Here is a 23,369-nt window from a genome sequence, read left to right as displayed (position 1 = left end):
GCGGCGGGCGAGGCGCGGCCCTGCCGGGGGGTCGCGGAGGGCACCGAGCCCCCCCACCCACCACCCCCGAGCTGAGCGGGCCCGGGCCCGCGGCGCTGCCCCTCCGGCCGCGGGGCCCCGCGGCTTCCTCGCGGTTCCCCCTCCACACACACCCCCCCAGGGCAGTGTCCGGGCAGCGTCGCCACGAGCGCCTTGGCATCTCTTTAATAATAAACTTGGAGCCACCCGGGAGCCGTCGCCACCGTCCGTCTCCTTGTTTGAAACACGGTGTCCTTGCTGCTCTTTATTTCAGTTGCACATGCAGGACATAGGGAGTCAAGATGGCAACGCCGTCCGGTGCTTGGGGGCTCGGGCTGGAACCCTTGGGTGCCTTCCATGAGCCATGGCCATCCCAGCTCTGGGCTGGAACCCTTGGGTGCCTTCCCTGAGCCATGGCCATCCCAGCTCTGGGCTGGAACCCTTGGGTGCCTTCCATGAGCCATGGCCATCCCAGCTCTTGGCTGGAACCCCTGAGTGCCTTCCATGAGCCATGGCCATCCCAGCCCTTGGCTGGAACCCTTGGGTGACTCCCATGAGCCATGGCCATCCCAGCCCTTGGCTGGAACCCTTGGGTTCCTTCCATGAGCCATGGCCATCCCAGCTCTTGGCTGGTACCCTTGTGCCAGCACCTTTAGCCGTGCACATCCCAGGACTTGGTCCATCATTGTCCCCTCTTGGTGTCTAAGCACATTGTCCGTACTCATCTAATTAGAATCGTTAATTTTGGAAAACACCTCCAAAATCATCGAGTCCAACCTTACTCAAAGAAATGCTTCATCATTTAAACCAATGGAAGGTTCTTTGTGGCCAACACCTGAGGGAGCTGAGGGAGATTAACTTTTTAAGCAGTGCTGAAAATAATCTTGCAGTGAGTCCCGGCCTCTTTCCTGCACACATGTAGCTTTTGGTTGAAAACTTTCTGCTGGGAGTGAGGTTAAATCACACTCATGTGGAAGAGTCCATAGTTCACTCCAAGACTCTGAGCTGTCCAGTTCCCTTTTCCCAAAGATGAAAAAGTTTTCCCGTTCTCCAGCCTTGAGAAAGGCAAGAGCAGAGGCTCAAGTTTTCCGTTGCTGTATGTGAGAGAAGGTTAATTTGCTGAATTTGTTTCAGGGAACTTGCAACTTGTGATTACAGTGAAACAAATTGTTGGTGAACAGAACACTTGACCTCGCAGGGTCTCACTGGGTGAGTTGTGTAGACATTTGACTGCTCTGCAGTTATGGAAATGAACATCCTCAGTGAATTGGCTCAGACCTGTGTCTTATTTATGAGCAAACTCCAAGAATTCTGTGGAATTGCTCACAGACATTACATAAACATGCAGGTCTTTGGGGGATCAAATTTTGGCTGGCTGAAAGAAGCTTAAAGGGAAGTGGCTGCAAGTAGGACAGTAACTTAAGAAATTTTGAATTAAGCTTCATTCCCAGTAACTGAAGTGTCAGTGGACATAAGGAAATGCTTTCATACCATGGGAACAGTCAGGTGTTGGAGCAGGTTGCTCAGAGGTCTGTCCTGGTGTCTCGTGGTCTCTTCATGCTTGTTGCCTTGACATGCTCTGTTTATCTGTTGAGTTATTTGGTGTCGTGAGCAGAAAAGGAGAAAGTTGCCTTTTTTTTTTTCTCGGACTTGTCAGTTTTCTGCTGAGGAAAAACAAATTATCGTCAAGTCAGTGTCATCTCCAGGTAAAATCATTTGTCTCTCAGTTGGCTGATTGTTCCTTGGGTGCCAGGTCTGGAAGTCTCCATCAGTTATTGCTCCACATGTGCCTGTAGGTTGTGGAAAATCCCTTCTTGGTCCCCAGTCTGACACTGAGGTTGTGCCTAATGGTGCCAGAATGGCTCCTGTGAGCTTTTGGAAACAAACAGCAGCCCCAGGGCAGTGCATTCTGCCTGTCTGGACTCTTCAGAGTCTTGGCAGGTGAATCCTTGTCTTCCCTCCCATCCCAAGGCCAGATTTGCACCGAGATGTTCTTGAGGAACGTGGGGAGAAGTGAATCCTTGTGGGCTGCTCCAGGGCTGATGGAACCTGTGAAGGGTGAGATGAGCAAACCCTAAATCCAGCACTAATAATTAACGAGGTCATGGAGGACCTGCATGTCCCAGTGCCCTGCCCCACAGTGGTCCAGTTCCCATTCTGCAGGAGCTCCTGATGGTGGACTCTTCCAAGTCCTGTGCCAAAGGCATAATGAGCATTTCTTATAAAAATTATTTTCCTTTGTGTGGAAAAAATAAAGACTAGGGTAACGATTTCTTCAGAGAGGAGCTTAGCAAGTGCTGGTGTTTTCAGAATTATTCCTTCCTGTATTTAAATCTTTTGCAGATATTATTCCAGAAGCACATGCACGAAACTGGCACGTTGGAAATCCCATGGATGAGCAGCCACCAGCTCTTTGCTCAGTCCATAATGAGCAACAAACTAAATACAGTCTTTGCCAGTCTAAGACTAGCATAGAAGTTTGTCTGATTTTGATTTTTAATAGCATCTGAAAAGTTTTTATGGCTAAATTGGTTTAGAGCAGGTTCATTTCCGCCCCAAACCAAAACTGTTTTATATTGTAAGGAAAATATTTAATGTATTTAACTTTGCAAATTTACTAAATAATATCAACTTGAAAGGTGGCTGCTAGTAAGGTTTTTTTTATGTAGTTTATAAAAATATTTGTGGCAATTCAGCTTTAATTTGTATATAATACCGTTGTCTTAAACAGTTTATATTTTGACTGGAATGGTCATTTATTTACAACAGTTCTCTGTAACCCCTTGGACTGGACAGGGCAATTTGGGCTGGACTGAAATTTGACACTTGGGCTCTTGGCCATTAATTTGGTGTGAACAGGTGAACACCTGGGTGTCCACATCAATAAAACAGCTGTTGGCAAAAAGATTTTTAATTTTGCATGACTGCAATTAAAAATTGAAGGAGGTCATCTAACTTAGAAAGTTTTGTTACCAAATTACTCCAGAATGGTACAAAGGCCACGAAAACATTTCTCTGGCAAGGCTTGTGTGCCCCTGAGGATGCTTTACTGTCAGGATCTTGGAATTCTCCTAAAAATAAGCATAGTGGATCTCAGGTGTTTACACTGGGGCTTTGCACACTGTGTAAAATACAGAAGGTTAACTCAGCTCTTTGTGTCACTCCAAGGCCCTTTGCAAGATTAGGGTCGTGGATATTAATTCTGAAATCACTCCCGAAGTTCTTGAAGTTTTCTCTCATTTGGGGCTGAACTGGATGATCTTTAAGGGCCCTTCCATCCCAAACCATTCTGTCATTCTGACTCTTGTGTCCCATCATTCCTTCCAGATGTTCCAATTCCCATTGGCCTTTCCCTAATAAGTCTTGTAGGGATTTTTGTCTGATGAACTCCAGGGTTTTCTGTCAGTGACCGCCTTGGTTCAGGCAGTTCCAGCATCCGTTCTGTGAGTGTTGTCAAGAGCTCTTGGACCTCACTGCTGCTTTTCCTTGTACCATTTATTCTCTGTGATCATCTAAACTCTTCAAAACGAGGTTTCTGCAGCAGAGAATATTTCATCAAGGGCCTGTGCTCTCAGTCCATCATCTTAGCCTGTGTTCTGCCTGTATCCCCAGACTCTTTTCCTTTGACTCTCTGGAAGTGCTCCTCAGGAATTTCAAGGGAAATAAAAAGTTTAAGAGACTGTAACTTGCTTTGCTGAACTGGTGTTGATCAAAAAATAACGTGATATATCTGTCCTTTCTGTAAATATTGATTGAAGAATGATAGTAAGGTACTTAGTTTTGGTTACCATATTTACTATCTGCTTTAGATAAATATTACAAGGCTTACCTATACAACAGATAGTTTTAAAGTGTGTTGTGTCTAAGACCTTTGAAGTTTGTAGTAAAGAATGTATGATAATAATTACTGTAATAACCAAAGTTTATTGCATCAGATTTTTGGTAATAAACCCAAAAGGATAATTCTGCATTTGGTCCTTTTCTCTTTTGCTAGCTGGTTCACAGTCCCAGGGCAGGATAAATTGCTGCTGCCAGAATTTCTTAATTTCCATTGGAAAGAGAGGAACCCTGAATCATTAGCCTGATAAACTAATGCTTAGTTGTCTAAATTTAGGTGAGAAGAACCTGAGACAGAATTAGCTCAACTGCACAGTTATTCCTACAGGAGACATTTTGGAGTACTTCCCTTTTTTAATTATTTTTTGAATAACTTATTTGTGTACTTTTTTTGAATCTTGCTATTTGTTAAAACAGTCCAAAGTAAGTGGAAAGACTTAATCTTTATTGAAATTCATCTTTAAATGGTGGTGTTTGCTCAAGAAAGCTTTATGAAACACAGTTAATGCAGAGTATGAACAGGGTTTTATTATGTTTAATAGTGAAACAGGTGAAAAGAACATAATCTTCTCACTGGCTATAGTTTTGAAAGCTTTGGCCAAAAGTGTTTGTGGTCTGGGGAATGCTGTTTTGCTTGTGGGATGCTAAATATGTAACTGAACTGAAATAATTGCTTTGGAGTAACTACCTGCTGAGCATCGTTGTGATGTGGGACCTGCTCTGATATTGGTGATTTTTACATCCCTGTAATTTCTGTTCAGTTTTTCTACCTTGTGCTGTGGGAAATAGGGATTATCTTTATTTGGGCTCTCTCACAGATTTGGTGTAACCAAACTCTCAGCCTTAGCAGTTGTTTGTAGTGTCTGACCCAGCAGCAGGGAAGTTCAGCCCAGAGCCGGGGTGAGGTTTTGAGGGGAGAAGTTCTTTGTTTTGATAAGAAAGTCTTTCTTGTGGATGTCTTGGTTTGTTGCTGTGTGGTTTTTTGTCTGTTTAAATTTGCAATGCCCGAAGATCAGCACATCAAACTGCAGTGTCTTTGCAAAGACCCTTGCAAGGAAATGTCTGTTATTAATTAATGTTAATGAGAAGTGCTTGGTTGGAGCAACCTGGGCTAGTGGAAGGTGTCCCTGTCCATGGCAAGGGGGGTGGAACGAGATGATCCTTAATATCCCTTCCAACCCAAGCCATTCCATGATTCTGTGACTGCAAGGTGAAGCCTTCACATGTGGAGCTGCTTCCTTCTCAAATCCACGGTTTTGTGGGTGAATGGGAGAAGGGCTTGGATCCCCCTCTGGTTTTTGTAGGTAGAGATTAAACCCTCCAATATTTCAGAAAAAAATAAGGCTCCCTGTAACTTCCTGTGTGTTTGTCAAACTCACCTTGGCCCCGTGTGAATTGCTGGTGACTGTGCAGGTTCTGTGTGCGTGTTGGGTGGGGATGGAAACCGTAAGGTTTGTTTGGAAGTGGCCCCTGAATATTCCAAAAAACTCAGGAATGTCTGAAAAACCTGGGGACGGAAAGGGATGATAAACTTCCATGCTGAACTGCTCCCCGTGATTTCTGGGGAATCGTCCAGGACTCTTAAAACACACAAATGAAAGGGGAGCAGCAGGTCCCTGAATGTTCTGTCCTGGCACTGAAAAATTGCAGATGTGCAAGTAAGGGTAAAACTGCATTTCTTGGGGAGCCGCGAGCAGCTGGAAAATGCCCGCTTTGCCTTTTTACACCTATTGGAGGTCGTTGGGGATTCGCCTTTAAAAACCCCCGTCGGTCTCCATTGAATTAGCCTCAGACTTGATTAGAAACGAGCTTTCCCAGTGTCGGGCAGGGCTCCGGGCAGCCCCCGGCCCAGCCTGCCGATGTGCGGCTGTGCTGTCCCCGTTCCCGGCGGGCAGGGCGGGCGGTGCCGGGGGTCCCGGGGCTGGAGGGGGGGTCTGGCGGGCGGCATGGGCGGCTCTGTGGCCGTGTGACCCCGGCGGGTTCTCTTCCTGCCGCAGCCCGGCTTTTCCTGTGCCGGTACCTGCCGCAGCCCCGGGCTCTTTGTTACCCTCGGCGGCCGCTCCGCAGGGTCGGGGCCGCGGGGATGGGCGGGCAATGGCTCCGGCAGAGCCCCCTGTGCCATCCCTCGTGTGCCCCCTGTGCCATCCCTCCTGTGCCCCCTGTGCCATCCCTCCTGTGCCCCCTGTGCCATCCCTCCTGTGCCATCCCTCGTGTGCCCCCTGTGCCATCCCTCCTGTGCCCCCTGTGCCATCCCTCCTGTGCCCCCTGTGCCATCCCTCCTGTGCCCCCTGTGCCATCCCTCCTGTGCCCCCTGTGCCATCCCTCCTGTGCCATCCCTCCTGTGCCCCCTGTGCCATCCCTCCTGTGCCATCCCTCCTGTGCCTCTGTGCCGTCCCTCCTGTGCCTCTGTGCCATCCCTCCTGTGCCCCCTGTGCCATCCCTCCTGTGCCCCCTGTGCCATCCCTCCTGTGCCCCCTGTGCCATCCCTCCTGTGCCATCCCTCCTGTGCCATCCCTCCTGTGCCCCCTGTGCCATCCCTCCTGTGCCATCCCTCCTGTGCCATCCCTCCTGTGCCATCCCTCCTGTGCCCCCTGTGCCATCCCTCCTGTGCCCCCTGTGCCATCCCTCGTGTGTCCCCTGTGCCATCCCTCCTGTGCCATCCCTCCTGTGCCCCCGGTGCCATCCCTCCTGTGCCCCCTGTGCCATCCCTCCTGTGCCCCCTGTGCCATCCCTCCTGTGCCCCCTGTGCCATCCCTCGTGTGCTTGGTGGATTCCTGGCAGCCCTGCCAGGGCTGTATCATGTGGGAAAGGTCAGGGGATGCTCCCTGAGCTCACCCCACCTTGCCTCGAGAGCAGCAATTGCAATTTAAATTACTTTCTAATTTTCTTTTCTTGTTTGTTTTAAACCGTATCTTTCTTATCACTCGAATGGATTCTAGAGCGGGGGTTATGCTGTGAACAGAGGGAAAAGGAAACTCCAGGCAGGCTGAGAATCATCTCTGACTGTTTTTAATTGCAGTTTTCTTAACATCTGCTTCCTTTCCACAGTTCGCTTATGGATGCAGTAGAGCCTAGGATCAAACTTCAGAAGGCTTGCTAGAAAGATGTGTCTGTGTATGTAAAGGAGTTACACTGTTTTGTTTATTTTTAAAAGAAATTCTCTGTTTTGCATACAAAGCAATAGTATAGCTGTGGGCAGCTTCTCTCTTCAGATTGCACAGAAATAATCTGTTATTTGTTTGATCTGTGGGTGCCATGGCAACACTGAACGCTGTCGAGGTTTGGAGCAGGTTTTTAGTTATTTCAAATTAGCACATTGTGTTGAAGTGTGAACAGTGACCTGTCCCCTGCTCCTGGCAAAGGCAGGTTGGTGCTGAGGCTGTGACACTGTACCCCAGGACTCTCATGTACATCTATAAAAAATAAGGATATATCTGGTGGAATTTTAATTTTTTTAATGAAAGCAATGCTGTCTTTATGTACAGAGTAATTAATTTAAAGCAAGTCACATTGCTTCCAGGAATACCTTATTGTTTTGGCACCATTTCTGTGTTCTTATTTAATTTATTTTGTTCATATATTTAGTTTTTACAGCCTGAGTAGGCAGAGCACTGCTTTGTGTGCAGTGCTAGCTAATGAGACAGTCATTAAGAAAAATATAGCCTAAACCAATGAATTTTTTTGATACTAAACATAAACTGTTCTGTCTTAAACTCTTAGGGAATCCTTACTGCTTAAAAGCACTAAATCTGATTAATTATTATTATTCTCTGGTAAAATATGGGCCAAAGCAATTGAATGAAGGTGTTTTAAAATATTGTATTCTTGAATTTTGTTTTACAACTGCAAGTGTGTTTTGAGGACTGAGCTGAGGAGTTGAAGCCTCAGTATTTTAACTGAAAACTTTCAGTTCCTGATACTTCCCTTCTGTAGTTAACAAGGAGTTACTGTGGGATATTGAGATGCCCCTTCTTAGCTCTGTCAGAAGTGACCCAGAGGAAACACCATCAGTTCCATGTTTGCCCCTCGAATATTTTTGTTCCACTCCTCACCAAATCTTAAAAAAATCTGAGCAGAAGAAATAAAGGGAATTAAGGGGGGTGGTGGCTAATCAAAGGAGGAAGTGTGAGAGAGGGAATTGCCTCACAGAACTGTAATGGAATTATATACAAATAGTAAGCTGGGCATTGTTTTTTACAGTCCTGTGTAGTACAAGACCATAATCCAGTTAAAACCCAACTTATATGATTGATTAAAGTGTTATATTTTTATGTAACTGTTGATATCCAGAATTTCCTCCTGAGAAGGCAATAAACAAGACTGTAATAGGGATGAGGAAGGGCCTACACATGTATATAACTGAGAGAATACCCCACACTAATGCAGGAGAAAAATGAGCTCTCATTTCAGGGATAGTCCAGTTGTAGACTTATGGAATGAGTAATTTATTGGGGAGATATATATAGATAGATATGTGTATATTTAGGGGTATATAGACACATACACACACAATCATCCAAACACTTCCCCTGGTTTTCTCCCTGTGAATTTACACTATGTGGGAGTTCTGATGCTGTTCACCATCAGCAACTAGATGGAGGCTTAGATAAGGCTGCTGGTGTTGTCAGATGCTGGAGTTCCTGGGTTATAAATACTTCCAGGGAAAGCCTTTGAGCACAGACACAGCTCTTCCTCTGTACCAAAAAACCTTTTAAAGGAAGAAACTATCCAAGATGATCTCTCCTCACAAACAAAAAAAAAAAAAAAAAAAGAAACAAAATAGGGTTGTTTTTTTCTCCTAGGATGACTTTGTTTTGGGGAAGTTTCTTGGATTCCTTCCAGGTAGATTGTAAATGTTTTCCAGCTTGTCCAAAATATTTATGGGAGTCCCTAATGCTCTTGCAGGTGGTGCCTTGTGCTGACTTGCATGTTGTTCTTTCTTTGAATGAAGCAGTTAGAGAGATCCAGACTGCAAAATGTATCCTTTTCCTAATAGCAGCATTCCTGGGGTTGTCACCTGTTGATAAAAGATTTGTTATCACCAGAGGAGGAGGAGGAATGTGTAGGGTTTGGATGTATAGGGCAGCCAGGGTTGTGCAGGACCTGGAACACTTTCCCACAGGTACTCTGGATCTTGAAAGAGTTAAAGAACTACTTTGATACAAATCTACTCTGAGGAAAGGATGAGCTCGTGATTCATCTCAACTGAAAACTTCCTCCATCCTACCACCAAATTCTGTTGTGACACTTTTGGGCAGGAAGCAAGAAAAGGATGGAGGAGGGTGGAGACAAGGACCTGGGCTGTTGGTTTTGCCTCCCAAAGCTTCATGCTCTGATCTCATTATCAAATGGCAACAAGTTCCTTTTCATGTTCTTCTCTAACACAGCCCACCACTGCTGTCCTTGTCCTCAGCAGCTTGTGTGAGCACTGAGGATATCCAATATTTATGGGGATTAATTTTACACTGGTGTAAACTTAGTTGACTGTGAATGGTCTTCTAGATCAACATTAAACTTGCATCTCTGGAGACACTCCTGGGATCATTACAGCAGGAACAGGCCTTGCAAACCTTCCTGGGAGATGTTTTCCCAGGAAAACACCTTTTTTCCCCTGTAGATAGTTACAGAGAGGAGACTTGCATCAGCCTTGTGGAAGTGTGGTTCTGTATTTCACTTTTACAGCCTCAAGTATCTGCTCAGAGAAACTAGAAAGTTTTGGTGCAGTGTCCAGTTAAGTTGATACTCACCATGCTGGACAGGTCCTGACTATTCCACGTGTGTCCAGGGAAGCTGAAGGAGGTTCCTTGTCTTTGTAGGCCTTCAAGTGGTGTTGGAAAGGGACTGATGGACTTTTTGCCATCAAATGACCCCCGGGACAGTGTCCTTTGTCATCCTTTCCCAAAGCTGGCTGCTGCCAGACTGATAGTTCCCATCATAGCCCTGTGGAATATCGGATTTATCAACTACATGACTTGAGTTAAATGAAATTAAGGCTCATCCCTTTGCTACCAAATCCCATTACTTTCCTTAAGATGGCTTAAGAATTGCAGTGTGAGCAGGACCTACCAGGAAAGAACGTGTAGAGCTGTCGACGCAGAGAACGGAGAGAGGGTTTAAATGAATTACTGTTATCTCTTGGGCAGAGAGGAAGGCTGCTGGTGAGTGGGACTTTCTGAAGGAAACTTTAATTATGCTTCTCCAGGCAGCATCCAAGCATGCTGTCAACTTTAACATCTGCCAGAGGGTGCTCAGTGCCAGCAGATGTTTGTGCAGCACTCAGCCATCAGCTGGCTCTGCCGTGCCTGTGCTCACACTGACACACCTTGTCTCGTGCCTGTGGGGAGGTGAAGCCTCACATTTCCCTGTTCCTGGAAAGGGGACATTCCCTGTCAGAGAGGGGAAACCCTTGGATGTGCAGCCCATGGCAGTGGAAGCTGCATGTGCTCCTGGTTTTCCATTTATAATGCTCAGAGGGAATGAAGGCTCATGGAGCATCAGGGAGGGCAGATGTGTGCCCTTGACCTGGCATCTCACCTAGAAGAGGAAATTGCCATTCCCTTCCCTCCCCTCTCTCCTCTGGGAAGCAACTCTGAAAAATTTTCCTTGTGTGCCTTTTCTACGTGTTCTGAACTTGTTAGAGTAAATGTGGCTTCTCAGTGAGGTAACAGTCTTAATTCATAAATATTTGCTTGGGGTAAGGAAGGAAGGAGGAGGAATTGTATCCTTCTGCTTGGCTTTGATCAGATACGTTTTAGCAAGTACGTGGCAGCTGACCAAGATAATGACACAGTGCTTTCCTTTTTTACAGTTTGAAGATAAATCTGATGCTGTGTTTGATATTACAGAAAAATGTAAGTATTTCTGTTTATTTCTCTTAAGGTTTCACAAAACATTTCCTGGAAGTATCATTGCTGCTGACCAAGACTGTCTTGCTCATTTCCCAGCCCTTGCTGCCCATTCCCTCCCTGCATTGCCTTCTTCTCAAGTGAGATGGATGGAAATTAATGTTTTTTCTTGCTTTGGTTAATTTTACTCAGTTCAGCTTCTGCTTCAGAGTGGTGAGGGGAACTGAACTGTCTCCATCAGCAATGTTTTAGCAGCAATGTTGGCCCAAGAAGGCTGAGAGTGTTCCAGGAATTGCAGCATCAGCCAGATTAGCAAAGGACACTCCCCCTCCTCCTTTGTAACACATGAAGTTGGTCAGTTTTCTGAATGTTCACTGGGTTTTTTTTCTCCCTAGGTGGTGAAATTCTGGATGCAGAAATGTCTGAGGACACTGACAACTTAACACCCGCCCTGGACAGCTTATCTTACGGGATATCGAATCGAACAGGAGCTGAGAACTCCCTGCAGGGTGATGATCATGATTATTTTCTGAACTCTGGGGATCTTGCAGGCATACCTGTTATTGGGAGTGACAACGAAGAGGAGCAGAATTTCACTCCAAAAGACACTCTTTCTTCAGCAATTCCCGATGAAGATCATCTGGAAGAGGGCAAGAGAGTTCCAGAACACGAATTGGACAGCGAAAAGGAAATTCAGATGCAGAATGCAATGCAGAAGGATCTCCCTTCCCCCTTTGAGCAGGGCCCTGTATTTAAATCCCATCGGAAGGATTTTAGCATAACACGAGATAACGGCAAAGAGACTTTCTCAGCAAAGGATAAGAATAGAGAAGGACATTTTCAAGAACGTGAGAAACGGTTGGAAAAAATCCCTAAAGATATGGATTCTAGGTTGAAAAGCAGTTTTCTTGACAAAGCAGGTAACTGTTGCCATCGTAGACCTGGCTGCCCAGCACAGAGGAAGAAAGAACTAGACAGGAATTAGCAACAGGGCCAGTTATTGAAACCATCACCTTGTTGAAGAGAACAGGCAGAGCCGTGTGTAGAGAGCATTTGTGAAGAACCCTGAAATCCAATGAACTCTGGTTAGGAGGAGGATTTGCAGAGCATTAGGAGGGGGTCTCATCCTCCCACAGCTTGTTATAGAGCCTCAACATACCCTTTGTTGTTGTGGTTTCCTAAACCAAGCTGGGTGACAATTCGAGCTTCCTTTTGGTTTTCCTCACTGTTTTTTTTATAGACCATGGAACTCCTTCAAAGAACAGCTGGTGAAGCTTAGGTTAAGTTGATGGCCAGTAAAGGTTTCTTTGAGCAAAGTACCAATTCTTCATTAATATCTAGATGTTTAAAGCAGTCTGGATTTGATAGTAGCATCAGGGAAAAGCTTGCTAGAAATGTATTAGTGTCTGCAGGAGATAAGCCAGAGTGTAGCTTGAGATCTGCTTTTCCTGGGAGACTGCTCTCCTTCTTCCTCAAATACTCATGTCTTGGACCTTGTCCAGCCAACATGGAGAGAACCAGAGATGCCTGGAAACCCTTTCTCATTTGACAGTCACCGTAGTCTTGCTGCCCACACGCTTATTTTTGACTTCCCAAGCTCTGAAAGTTCCAAGCAGAACAGTGAATGAAGGAGTTAAGAATAACCAGGCTGGAACACGTGATTTGATGTTGTTCAGCAGAGGGAGGGTGAGCCAGCACGTGAGGGCCTCCTGGCTGCTTGTCCACATCCACAGCTCTGAGCTTTGCACTCGATATGTTCAGCAACAGCATCTTAAAGTCAGTGCTTCCAGGTGGCACCAGTGAGAGAGGAGCAATAGAGATGTTTTTAAAATAAAGAAGAATTAAAGATGTCTCTTTGTTTTTACCTTCAGTTAGAAATCAAGGGGAGAATATTTCTGTACAAAATATGTATTTCAGAAAATTGTAAATACCTACAGTTAAAAATCCTCTGCAGGTAGTCAGTAGTTGAAACAGGAGTGATGAATGTCCATGGGCAGCATCAAGTATCCAGGCAAATCCAGGTTTTTTAAAAGATATATTTAAAAAAAAAAGCAGAAGCTGCTATTTCATGAGAAGGGGGAAAAAGACTAAAGATCAGAACAGCAAAGAAGAAGCTGAAAGATGTTGCCCTGAAAAGTATTTTTGGATTTAAATGTCAAAACAGGGGAGAGTTCAGAACCTGCTGGGGTGTGGAAAATTCTGAATGAACAGTTCACCTTGGAATTTTACAACCATTTTGCTGGAATGGGGAAATAATGATCCAATAGAATAGTAAAAAAAAAGGTCAATTCTCTTTAGGAATTGCCATCTCTCTTGCAGGGAGGAGAGAGGGAGTAGTTTGATACTGGTGAGGTGCTGTCAGACTCTGGGGTTGGGGAGCAGGATGAGACTCTGATAGTTTGAAAGGAAATGCCTTGGAACCTGTATTCATTTCTATTTAATGTATATGTTTTCCTCAGTTCATAATCAAGTAGAAGAAACATTACGGACGCAGTTAGCGCCACAAACTCCAGAAACTAACTTCAGGGTAAGCTACAGACCTTTCAACCACTTTTGCAAGTGCAGCAATGTGCTGGAATAATTCAAAAATATTTTGTATTTTGAGTGTAAATTTGAGTGTCAAGGAAACTGGTCTTCTGACTCTTAGACATCTGTGCTACTTAAACAGTGCCTGTAATTTTGTAAAATTTTGCTGAGCCTCTGTTTGGATTGAGGATTCTCTTGGTAGCCACTTTCCTGTTCAGCGTGGTCTGAGTGACCCGTGAGCCGAATCTAGACCTGGATGCATCCACCTCACCTGCTGCCTTTTTTCCACATGAGCCAGGGAACAGCTGTATCCACAGGAGACACTCCCCAACAACCAACTTAGAGAGCTGGGTGGCTTCTGCTTCGGCCAGAGGAGTGGAAAGGATTGGGGGTGGGATGAGAGAGGGGGCTGCAGGGAGGTCGAGGCAGCAGCTGCTGCCCAGCACTTCTCCCACCTTCCAGTGGCAGGACCCAAATCTCTTGGTCTGCACCACAAACTCCCCTTGGCAGCAGCCCAACTCCTCATGGCAGATGCAGGAGGGTGAATTCTTTTTCATATTATTGTTTCAGGAGTCTAGCTACCTATTTTCTAGTAAGGAATCTATTGGACAAGAGCTGGGGAATTCCTTTGCACGAAATATTAGAATTAAGGAGGAGCCTTTGGATGACGAATATGATAAAGCTATGGCCCCACAGCAGGGACTATTAGACAAAATTAAAGATGAACCTGGTAATTCTGAGGTAAGTTTCCCGTCGCATTTCTCATTTTGGTCTGACACTGACCGCATAGGCTGAACATAAATTCAGCACTTTATTTGGTTTGTTGACCGAAATTTAACTTGAAGAGCATAGTTTAGTAGAAGGATTTTTCCCTCTTATACTACCATAAAACCCAACCCCCCCCAACTTTTTGATGTCTTGTTACCTTGTCGCTGAAAATGTTTTTTGCTTTTCAGTTGGAAACAAAGCCAAGTGCTGTAAAACTTCTGTTACTAAATCTGTGGCAATGTAGACACTTTATCTCAGTCTAACTAGGAAATAAACTGTAAATCACATTTTGTTGAATACTTTGTGAATAGTCACAGTTAGAGATGTGAGTTAAAACAGTGCTATTCCTGCTCTTCCCTTAAAGGATGTCTTGTTATAAATTAACACTTAGAGGTCTTAGCAAAATATTTAAGTACTTACACATCAGTAAGGTCAATTTAAGCATGTGTTTAATTCTCATTGGAGACTGACATTTTTTTATGATGATGCAAGTGAAAACTCAATGATTGCAGCCTGGAGAAGGTCTACCCTAGGAGTGAGGGGTGCTGGGGCCAGGATTGCTGAGCTCCAGCCAATCTCTGTGCCACTGGTTTGTGTGTGACACCAGGGACACGAGCTGGGCTGCACCCCCTGTCTCCTCACTGCTCATCTTTGGGCCACCTGCCAAACTTCACGTGTTAAAGGTGTGCAAAGCTTCCCCAAGTGATCCATCCCCTTGCACTGCCACGGCAGTGTTGGTGTTCCTGGGCAACCATTAGTTTTTAGCATCACTCTGTGTCCTTCTGCTAAACCTCCCCTGCTCTCTGGGCCTGTCTTCCCAGCAGTTTTTCTTCTTTCCCCGTAATACTCTTAATAAAGAAGTAAATTATTTGCAACTTCAGATTTCACTGCCCTTCTGATTTCAGTCTCTGGGGGATTGTTTGGGTTTGGTTTTCCTTAAGCCTATAGGATGTCAAACCACGTGTAGGGTAGTTAAATCTGTCTCTTCTTTTGTCCTCCCAAGATGGCATCTGCTGTGTGGATTTGTGTGGAATGCAAGGCGAGATGTCTGTGGTTATCAAAGATCATGTTAATAAGTAAAAATGAAGACTTGAAGAATTTAAATGTCAAATATCGTATGGTTCAAAATATTCCTTCCTGGAGTAAAATCCTGTGATTATCAACTCTGCCTGATACTGGAAAAGTAGGAGAACTGAGTTCATTTTGTTTTGCTTTAGATTGGAATTAATATGGGGGAGGTTTGGGGTTTTTTTTAACATTTCCTGAAAGATAAGAGCACTTCTTGCTGTAACCAATAGTTGGAGCTGAAGGTTTTTGGCTTTCAGCACTGCTACACCGCTGTGAAACTGCTTGATCATGCACAGTTGATGTCAGGATTTGCCTCCATTTCTGTTCCTAGTATTGACTAAAACTGCAGTTAAAATGCTTAAAAAACTGTATGTCTGCTAGTAACTGTTATTTAAATAATAATAATGATAATAATAATAATAATAATAAAAATGGTGCTTTAAATCTCCTCACAGCTCACCCATACCCAGCTTAGAACTTCTCTTAGCTGAGATTTGAGTGTTTCAGTTGATGGTTCACATGATCAGGGAACACCACTGCCTGTCCTCCTGGGAAACCTGTTGAGAAATAGTTTGGTTGTCTTAGAGTAGAAACTTTCAGCTTTCCCTGGGAGTAAGAGAAGTGTTCTGTGCTGTGTGGAGGTTGGTGTGGGATTCTTAGGAGCTGGTTTAGGCTGGGGGAGCAGCTCACTGTCACTGGGAAGGGAGGGTTTCCCTTTGCTCAGGGACTCTGAAGTGGCTTCCCTGGCAGCCAGGCAGAGCTGGGAGTTCAGAACATGCCACCCCACCTCACTGCTCCCAGAGGACTGTAAGGAGGTTAAATCTTGTCATCTCTGTAGTTCCAAGAGATTATGCTTTTCAGCCTATTAAGATTTCCACGTGGAGTGTTCCAAGCCACTTTCTGGCTCGGATTTCCAGGGAGAGCAGGGGGAGGAAGCGTGGTGGTGTCAGGAGGAGCTGCTGGGGATGAAGCCAGTCATTTACAGCCTGTCAGCTATCCCACAGGCAGCTGTCCATCCTGCACTGAGTGTGAGGTGGCTCCCCAGGCTGAGCAGGGATGTGATGGTCTGGCTCTGATGGTGCCAGCTTTGATCTGCTGCCAGGCTTCACCTTTGGCTGCTCCATGGTCCTGACTCCTGGTTAATGCAGTGCCCCTCAACAAGGTCCCAGCTCTGTTCTTTGCTGTCCTCCATGACCATGAAGATAAAGTTTGTTTCACAGGACAGGGGCCAGGGCTGCAGAGCACTTCCAGGTGGAAAGTTTGTGTGAGTGAAAAGCAGAGATTTCCTAAAGCTTTGGCTGAATTCTGAGGTGTCCTGGAGCACAGCTGGAGAGGGCAGCTCCACTTCTCCATTCGTGCACCCCCCAGGTGTGGTTTGCTGTGACCCTCTGAGCAGGTTCTGTGTGTGGTGCTCAGGCAGCAGCAATGTCACCTGGCTTAGAACACTCCCTCCTCCTTAGGGTTCAATGCAGCATTGTGAAAGAATGGCAATCATGTAACCTGTGATTACATGTATTTGTTCTCCTTTTCCTTTCCCTTTGTTTTAGGAGTACGGCCAACAGCCAAAATCTCAGGAAGGGGAGCTGAAAATCAGTGCTGTATTTTCAGTCAGTGGCAATCCTGTTGGTAAGGAATAGGCAAGACTAACTTCATTTAAACCTGTAAAATATGTCACCTTTGCAAATAGTCCTGCAGGTTATTCTGCATTTCATTTCCTATGTCTGACCCCAGTAGGAATAAAGAACTAGTTTGGTTTAGAGACAATGAAATTGAGATTATAAAAGAATTGTATTTTTGAGGCATAGGAAAATTGAATGTGAAATACAAGGAGAATTGAATGTGTTAAATGGCCTCAAGCTGAAGGAGGGCAGGGTTAGATTAGATATTAGAAAGAAATCCTTCCCTGTGAGGGTGGGGAGGCCCTGGCACAGGTTGCCCAGAGTATCTGTGGCTGCCCCATCCCTGCAAGTGTCCAAGGCCAGGTTGGACAGGGCTTGGAGCAACCTGGGCTAGTGGAAGGTGTCCCTGCCCATGGTGGGGGGTTGGAATTAGATGAGCTTTAAAGTCCCTTCCAACCCACACCATTCTGTGATTCCATGAAAGGGATGCTGAAAGTGAATTCTCCATCTTAACAGTCGTTAAAAAAATCTGCTATGCAGAAACCCAGCACAGGGCATGTATTTCTGGAGAGTTCATGTGCTATTTGATCCTCCTCTAGACCCTGACAACCCAAATAAAGTCAGGAGCCTTGTGCTTGCCCCTGCACACAGTGAGTTCTGTGTAATGGATCCGTAACACTTACCCTGTGTTTTCTCTGTGTGGTTTCTTTTTTTTTTTAGCTCCACAGCTGTCATCAGGTTTCCAGCCTGCTGTGGCATCCTCTGGCATGAGCAAAATGCTCCCTTCAGTTCCAAGCACAGCTGTTCGGGTTTCCTGTTCTGGCTGTAAAAAAGTCCTGCAGAAGGGGCAAACTGCCTACCAGAGGAAAGGCTCGACCCAGCTCTTCTGCTCCACACTGTGCCTCACTGGATACACCACTCCAGTCTCTCGCCCACCAGCTTCTACCAAGAAAACCTGCTCAAGCTGCTCGAAGTAGGACAATGCCTTAATTTGTTCTAGTCATAATTGATATTCAGGCAGATAATGAAAGCCTTCGGTGCTGGTTTTGCGCCTCTCGCTGCTCCTCTTACACGTCCCTTCAAAAACTGGTGTTCCTTGTTAATTGGTCTGTCTGCTGGCAGTTCCATTTCCTTAATTGGGTGTTACATACACACATTTAAAAGCCACTGTGATGCAGAGTGTCTTTTTTTGATTTAAATGAGCCAAATATGAAAAACTGTATTTCAAAAGGCCCTACATTTTCCTGCCATTGGGAAATGTCATTGCACTCTCAAAACCACTAACAAGAGTACATTCTCCAGAAGTATTTTATGCTTTATTTCTTCTGGAGGAAGACAGATTTATGAATCCCTAAAATGAAGCAAAACATGGGTGAATTAATGTATTCAAGGCCGAATATCTCCTTAGATTCTAAAAAAAAAATTGACTTTTTGATCTGGCTCCATTCTGTGATCCAGCCTGTGCTGGAGGATGTTTAGTCTCCAGAAGAAGCGAGGGAGCAAGCTGACACAAAACCAACATTAATCCTTTATCTCTGTGTTTGTTTTTCCTTTTCCATAGAGAAATTCTAAATCCAAAGGACGTAATCACTGCCCAGTTTGATAACACAGACTCCAGTAAGGATTTCTGCAGCCAGTCTTGTCTGTCCACATATGAACTGAAAAGGAAACCCATTGTCACTATCCACACCAACAGCATCTCCAGCAAGTGCAGCATGTGCCAGAAGAACGCAGTGGTAATTGCAAATTCCTTCATTTGAATCTCCTTAGCTCAGCACAGCTCGCTGTCTTTGAGGTGAACACTCACATTCCTTGTGTCCTTGCTGAACGTTGTCCCTGTCCCCCCCAGATCAGGCACGAGGTGAACTACCAGAACGTGGTGCACAAGCTGTGCAGCGACGCCTGCTTCTCCCAGTTCCGCTCGGCCAACAACCTGACCATGAACTGCTGTGAATACTGTGGGGGGTATTGCTACAGTGGCTCTGGGCAGTGCCACATCCTGCAGATAGAGGGACAGTCCAAAAAGTTCTGCAGTTCCATATGTGTGACAGCCTACAAGCAGGTATGTGGGGCAGGACAAGGGGGATCGGGTTCCCACTGCCAGAGGGAAGGGTTGGATGGGGCTTGGGGAGGAATTCTCCCCTGGGAGGGTGAGGAGGCCCTGGCACAGGTTGCCCAGAGAACCTGTGGCTGCCCCTGGATCCCTGGAAGTTGCCCCTGGGCTAGTGGAAGGTGTCCCTGCCCATGGCAGGGGGTGGGACTGGATGATCTTTAAGGTCCCTTCCAGCCCAAACCAGTCTGGGATTCCACAATTCTATGATTCTGTATTTGGACTGAATACTAAAAATATGTCTTGGAGATTTTGGGTGTTTGGAAACACCCAGTGTATTAGTAGATTATGGCAGTTACTGGGTTGGTCTAAGGTAACTGCTTTTGCCATTTCATGGAGGAACAGAGTCATTAAGGTTGGAAAAGCCCTCCAGGGTCGTCAAGTCCAACCTTCAACCCAATGTCACGATGCCCATCAAACCATCTCACCAGGTGTCACATGTTTTGAACACTTCCAGGGATGATGATTTGCTTAATCTTTGCCCAGACATATTGCTCTGTTTTTCCCTTACCCCTGAACCAACTACCAGAGAATTCCAGTGTGGTAGAAGACACAGTGGGACCCCCCAGCCCACTGTGACTGTTTTCAGTCTCTGAGATGCTCCCTGTTTGAGTATTTTTTTTATTAAATTAAATTGTAGCCCTTAAATTAAGTGGAGAGGAAAAGTAATAATTAATTGATAATTATAATTTTAATTTATAAACTTTTCATATTTTTTTTTTATTATAATGTATCCTCTTAAAGAGCTGACCATTTGAGGCAACATTAATTTGTTTTAATAGCTCAGTTATTTTTGACTGACCTATCTTAATGCAATTACTCTAGGAAAAATTGCCCTCTGATAGGAGAGTGTAACTTCATTTTGTGACTTGACTCTGCTGTCCCATTATTCAGGCCACTTAGGCCAAGAAAGGCCTAATGAATTAAAAAAAACCCACATGGTAAACGTATTTCATCCAGAAAATTACCTCCAGCATTAGCTGGCCTCTGAAACAAATCTGGAAATGAAATTAAATAAGCTGGAAAGTATTTCATGCTGCTTTTGCATCACACATCAGAACCCCATATATGATAGTTCTCTCCATCTGCACCATAAATAACAGCTGTAAAACAAGTGTGGTTTCAAGCACACCAGCACATTTTACACATGTTTTATATGTTACTGATAATTCCCAGGTTAATAAAAATTTTTCAAAAAAATTGAAACGAATGACCCATTTCCCTGTTCCCACAGAAGTCAGCTAAAATCACACCCTGCACACTGTGTAAATCTCTGAGATCTTCAGCTGAGATGGTGGAGAGCACAAATAACGTGGGGAAAACAGAATTGTTTTGCTCTGTGAACTGTTTGTCAGCATACAGAGTAAAAATAGTCTCTTCTGCAGGTAAGCTTGTCCTTTTACTTCTTCAGAAGCTTAATTTCACAGTGCTCATACCCAGACTTTATGTGTCCTGAAAGTTAAGGCTGATATTCTTTTTTTTGGGGTGGCTTTTTTTTTAAAGGGAAGTACTGAGATGGGAACGTAAGTAAGGACTTTCTACTATAGGTAAACATAGCAGTGATAGTACAGCCATTTCAGTTTTACTTTTAGGGAGCTTAACCTTAAATCTGTTTTCTGCTCTTGCTGGTGGGTTTCCCAGCCACTTGTGTGGACATACACCATGTCACTGCTGGGGCTCCTCTGCCCTTGTTCTCCGGGGTGATGAGTTTGTTACCTCAGCCCAGTGTTGCAGGGAGCCAGGCAAACATCTTCTCAGCTATTTGTCTTATGGAAATAGAAAAATGCTTACTGACATCCTAGGGATACTGGGAGATTAATTAAATTTCTGGCAAGCAACAGGCACAGCAGCTGCAGTGTCTGCTTCTGAATCTGCAGAAATGTCATCTCGGGCTTCTCTCTGTACCTTGGCTCATCATTCAGACTGTTCTTGTATGCACGGTGCAAAATCATCTGTGATACAACCTGACATTGCATAAATCACTTTTTCTTCTCTGTTTCACCCTCAGGTGTCCAAGTTCAGTGCAACAGCTGTAAAACCTCAGCCAACCCTCAGTATCACTTGGCCATGTCGGACGGGAGCATACGCAATTTTTGCAGCTACAATTGCGTGGTGGCTTTTCAGGTGTGGGTTTCTTCTTAGCTGAATTAACAGCTAAATCGGTGGTGGAAGTGTCTGGGGGTGCTGGGTGAAAGATGTAACCTTGTAAAATAAAGCCTGATCCTTTGCTTCCCTGCAGAACTTGTTCAACAAGCCTTCGGGGCTGAAGTCCTCGGTGGTGCCGCTGTCGCAGGGTCAGGTCATCGTGAGCATCCCCTCGGGGACGGTGGTGTCAGCTGCTGGCACCACCTCCACGGTGTCCCCCAGCTCCACCAGCACCTCAGCTGCTGCAGGGCTCCAGAGACTGGCTGCCCAGTGCCAGCAGGTCACTTTTACCCGCCCTTTTGTAAAACTCAAGTGTCAGCACTGCAGCAGATCGTTTACAACCAAACCCGAGCTGCTCGACTACAAGGTAATCGAGATCAGGGCTTTTCAAGCTCTCTTTTCTCAGCAGAAATCCAAGGAATTGTGGTTTATATATATTGTGGTCTGTTAGTACTGCTCTGTTGCTTACTATGAGCTGCTATGGAGGGATTTGGAACTGATTTTGGTATTATTTAATGATTATCAAACTAAATGCTGATACGAGCTCTGTGGTCTTAAAAGCAGAAAAAAAAAAAAAAAGAATACAAAAAAAAAACCAAATTAAATGATTGCCTGGCTAAAGAAACACATTCCCATCTCTTGGACCCAGAGATGATCCTTTTAATCCAAGGGCAAAGCACACTGGTGAGGGTTTTCTGCAGAAAGTTCTGCTTTATTGTAAAGCTAAACGGGGAGATTCATTTGCTGGTGCTGTCTGTTGTTGATTTCCAAGGCTATAAATATGTTTCTGCGTTTTTATTAACGGTTAAAATGTATTATCTGGGATGTGACTCATTCAGACATTGAAACCAAAACATTCTGGCTGTGTTGCAGGGTAAAATGTTCCTCTTCTGTGGGAAGACCTGCTGTGATGAGTATAAGAAAAAGAACAGTGTGATGGCTTTGTGTGAATACTGCAGGTTTGAGAAAATTATCAAGGAGACAGTGAGATTCTCAGGCACAGATAAAACGTTCTGTAGTGAAGGTAAGAAAGGGCAAAACCCTGTCTCAGAGAAATCAAGTGTTTTGCCTTAAAATTATTGGTGATACTAAGAGAAATCTTATATTTTTAAGTTAGAAATCTGGTTTTTTAGTTTTAGGAACACAGAACCTTCTTCACACTTAACATTTTAATGGTATGTTTGAACAAACTACTACAGACATCACTAAATACAAGAACTGGAAGTGCTCAGTGGTTGTCTTTTTGGTGCTGAAGAATGTTTTTGCTGTTTCCTTTCAGTTTGTAAACTGCTCTATAAACACGACTTGTCAAAGCGCTGGGGAAACCACTGTAAAATGTGCAGTTACTGTTTACAAACTGCCCCCAAACTGGTCCAGAATCACTTTGCGGGGAAGACGGAGGAATTCTGCTCAGAGGAGTGCATGTCTAAATTCACAGTCCTGTTTTACCAGGTAAGCAGTGCTGTCACATCCTCCAGGAGAGGTTTTTGCCCACCTCGTTGGTGCTCCCAGGTGTGTTCAGTTCATCCCTCGCTCTCTTTTCCCAGATGGCAAAGTGTGATGGGTGTAAGAAGCAGGGGAAACTCGGCGAGTCCATCAAGTGGCAAGGGGAGATGAAGCATTTTTGCAATCTGCCTTGTATTCTGCTGTTCTGCAAACAGCAAAGTGTTCCTGACCCTCCACCCCCAAACAACACAGGTAACCCGGGCTGGGCGTGGTGCTGCCTGCTGCTGTGTGTGACACTGAGATGGATGTTTGTTTGAAAACTCAGTTCAGTGAATTTTTAAGATCTGTCTTCTCCTGGGGAGTTTGCCCGTTGCTGTTGGATGGGCTCAGGTTTAGATCTCTCTTACTTGAGGCAGTTTCAAACTTCCTGTAGGTGTGAGGTGCAATTGCTTCATATGCCAAACAAATTTTAGAGAAGATGAAGCAAAAGCACTTGGTTTTCAGACACTTCCATGAAAAAAAGGCCTGTTCTCTTGGGGTGAAATGTACTGATCTGGTGAAGGCATGTTAAATATGTCACTTGTCTTGATAACACAGAGCAGATATGGTGGAATGTTAATTTTCAGTTAACAAGAGCAATCAAGTGGTGAAATTAATAGAGTTAATGGCTGTAAATACAGACTCACATATATGCAGTTAAAGCAGCCAGTTCTGGGCAGTCTGTGGGCATAGGAAGAGTTCCCATTTGTGTCATTAAGTGTTGATTCTTGGAAGTGTCATTCCCAAGGTTAATGAGGGCTGTAGCTGTTTCCTTGAGCAGGTGGAATGGAAATGAGGGTGGGAATGAAGCCCACTGGAACAGGAACTGTGAGTTTCTGTAGGGAATGAAAGGCAAAGGGAAAGAAAGGCCCACAAAGACAGGAAGAGGAAGGGAAACAAGAAGCAGGAATATCACTGATCCTAAAGAGGGGCATAATCTCCCACTGA

At 44.9% G+C, this 23,369-nt stretch overlaps 1 protein-coding gene across 8 annotated transcripts in view; it reads left to right on the top strand.

Moving 5' to 3' along the window:
- Positions 1-23,369, top strand: part of ZMYM4 (zinc finger MYM-type containing 4) — a 33,997-nt gene that overhangs the window by 200 nt on the left and 10,428 nt on the right. For 2 of the 8 annotated variants that reach the window (XM_064635260.1, XM_064635263.1), the window contains exons 2-15: positions 10,664-10,706; positions 11,096-11,620; positions 13,160-13,227; positions 13,797-13,967; positions 16,610-16,688; positions 17,402-17,654; positions 18,243-18,417; positions 18,531-18,743; positions 20,026-20,176; positions 20,800-20,915; positions 21,031-21,303; positions 21,810-21,960; positions 22,216-22,388; positions 22,484-22,634. In XM_064635260.1, the coding sequence (XP_064491330.1) occupies positions 10,664-10,706; positions 11,096-11,620; positions 13,160-13,227; positions 13,797-13,967; positions 16,610-16,688; positions 17,402-17,654; positions 18,243-18,417; positions 18,531-18,743; positions 20,026-20,176; positions 20,800-20,915; positions 21,031-21,303; positions 21,810-21,960; positions 22,216-22,388; positions 22,484-22,634 (2,542 nt within the window). Of the gene's footprint in view, positions 1-1,152; positions 1,228-8,760; positions 8,834-9,897; positions 10,014-10,663; positions 10,707-11,095; positions 11,621-13,159; positions 13,228-13,796; positions 13,968-16,609; positions 16,689-17,401; positions 17,655-18,242; positions 18,418-18,530; positions 18,744-20,025; positions 20,177-20,799; positions 20,916-21,030; positions 21,304-21,809; positions 21,961-22,215; positions 22,389-22,483; positions 22,635-23,369 lie in introns of all 8 variants that reach the window. The other 6 variants (XM_064635257.1, XM_064635258.1, XM_064635264.1 and 3 more) reach the window with 6 other exon arrangements.

The sequence above is a fragment of the Pseudopipra pipra genome, chromosome 24 (genome assembly GCF_036250125.1).
Source record: "Pseudopipra pipra isolate bDixPip1 chromosome 24, bDixPip1.hap1, whole genome shotgun sequence".
Classification (NCBI taxonomy): domain Eukaryota; kingdom Metazoa; phylum Chordata; class Aves; order Passeriformes; family Pipridae; genus Pseudopipra; species Pseudopipra pipra.
This window is presented reverse-complemented; position numbering and strand designations above follow the sequence as displayed.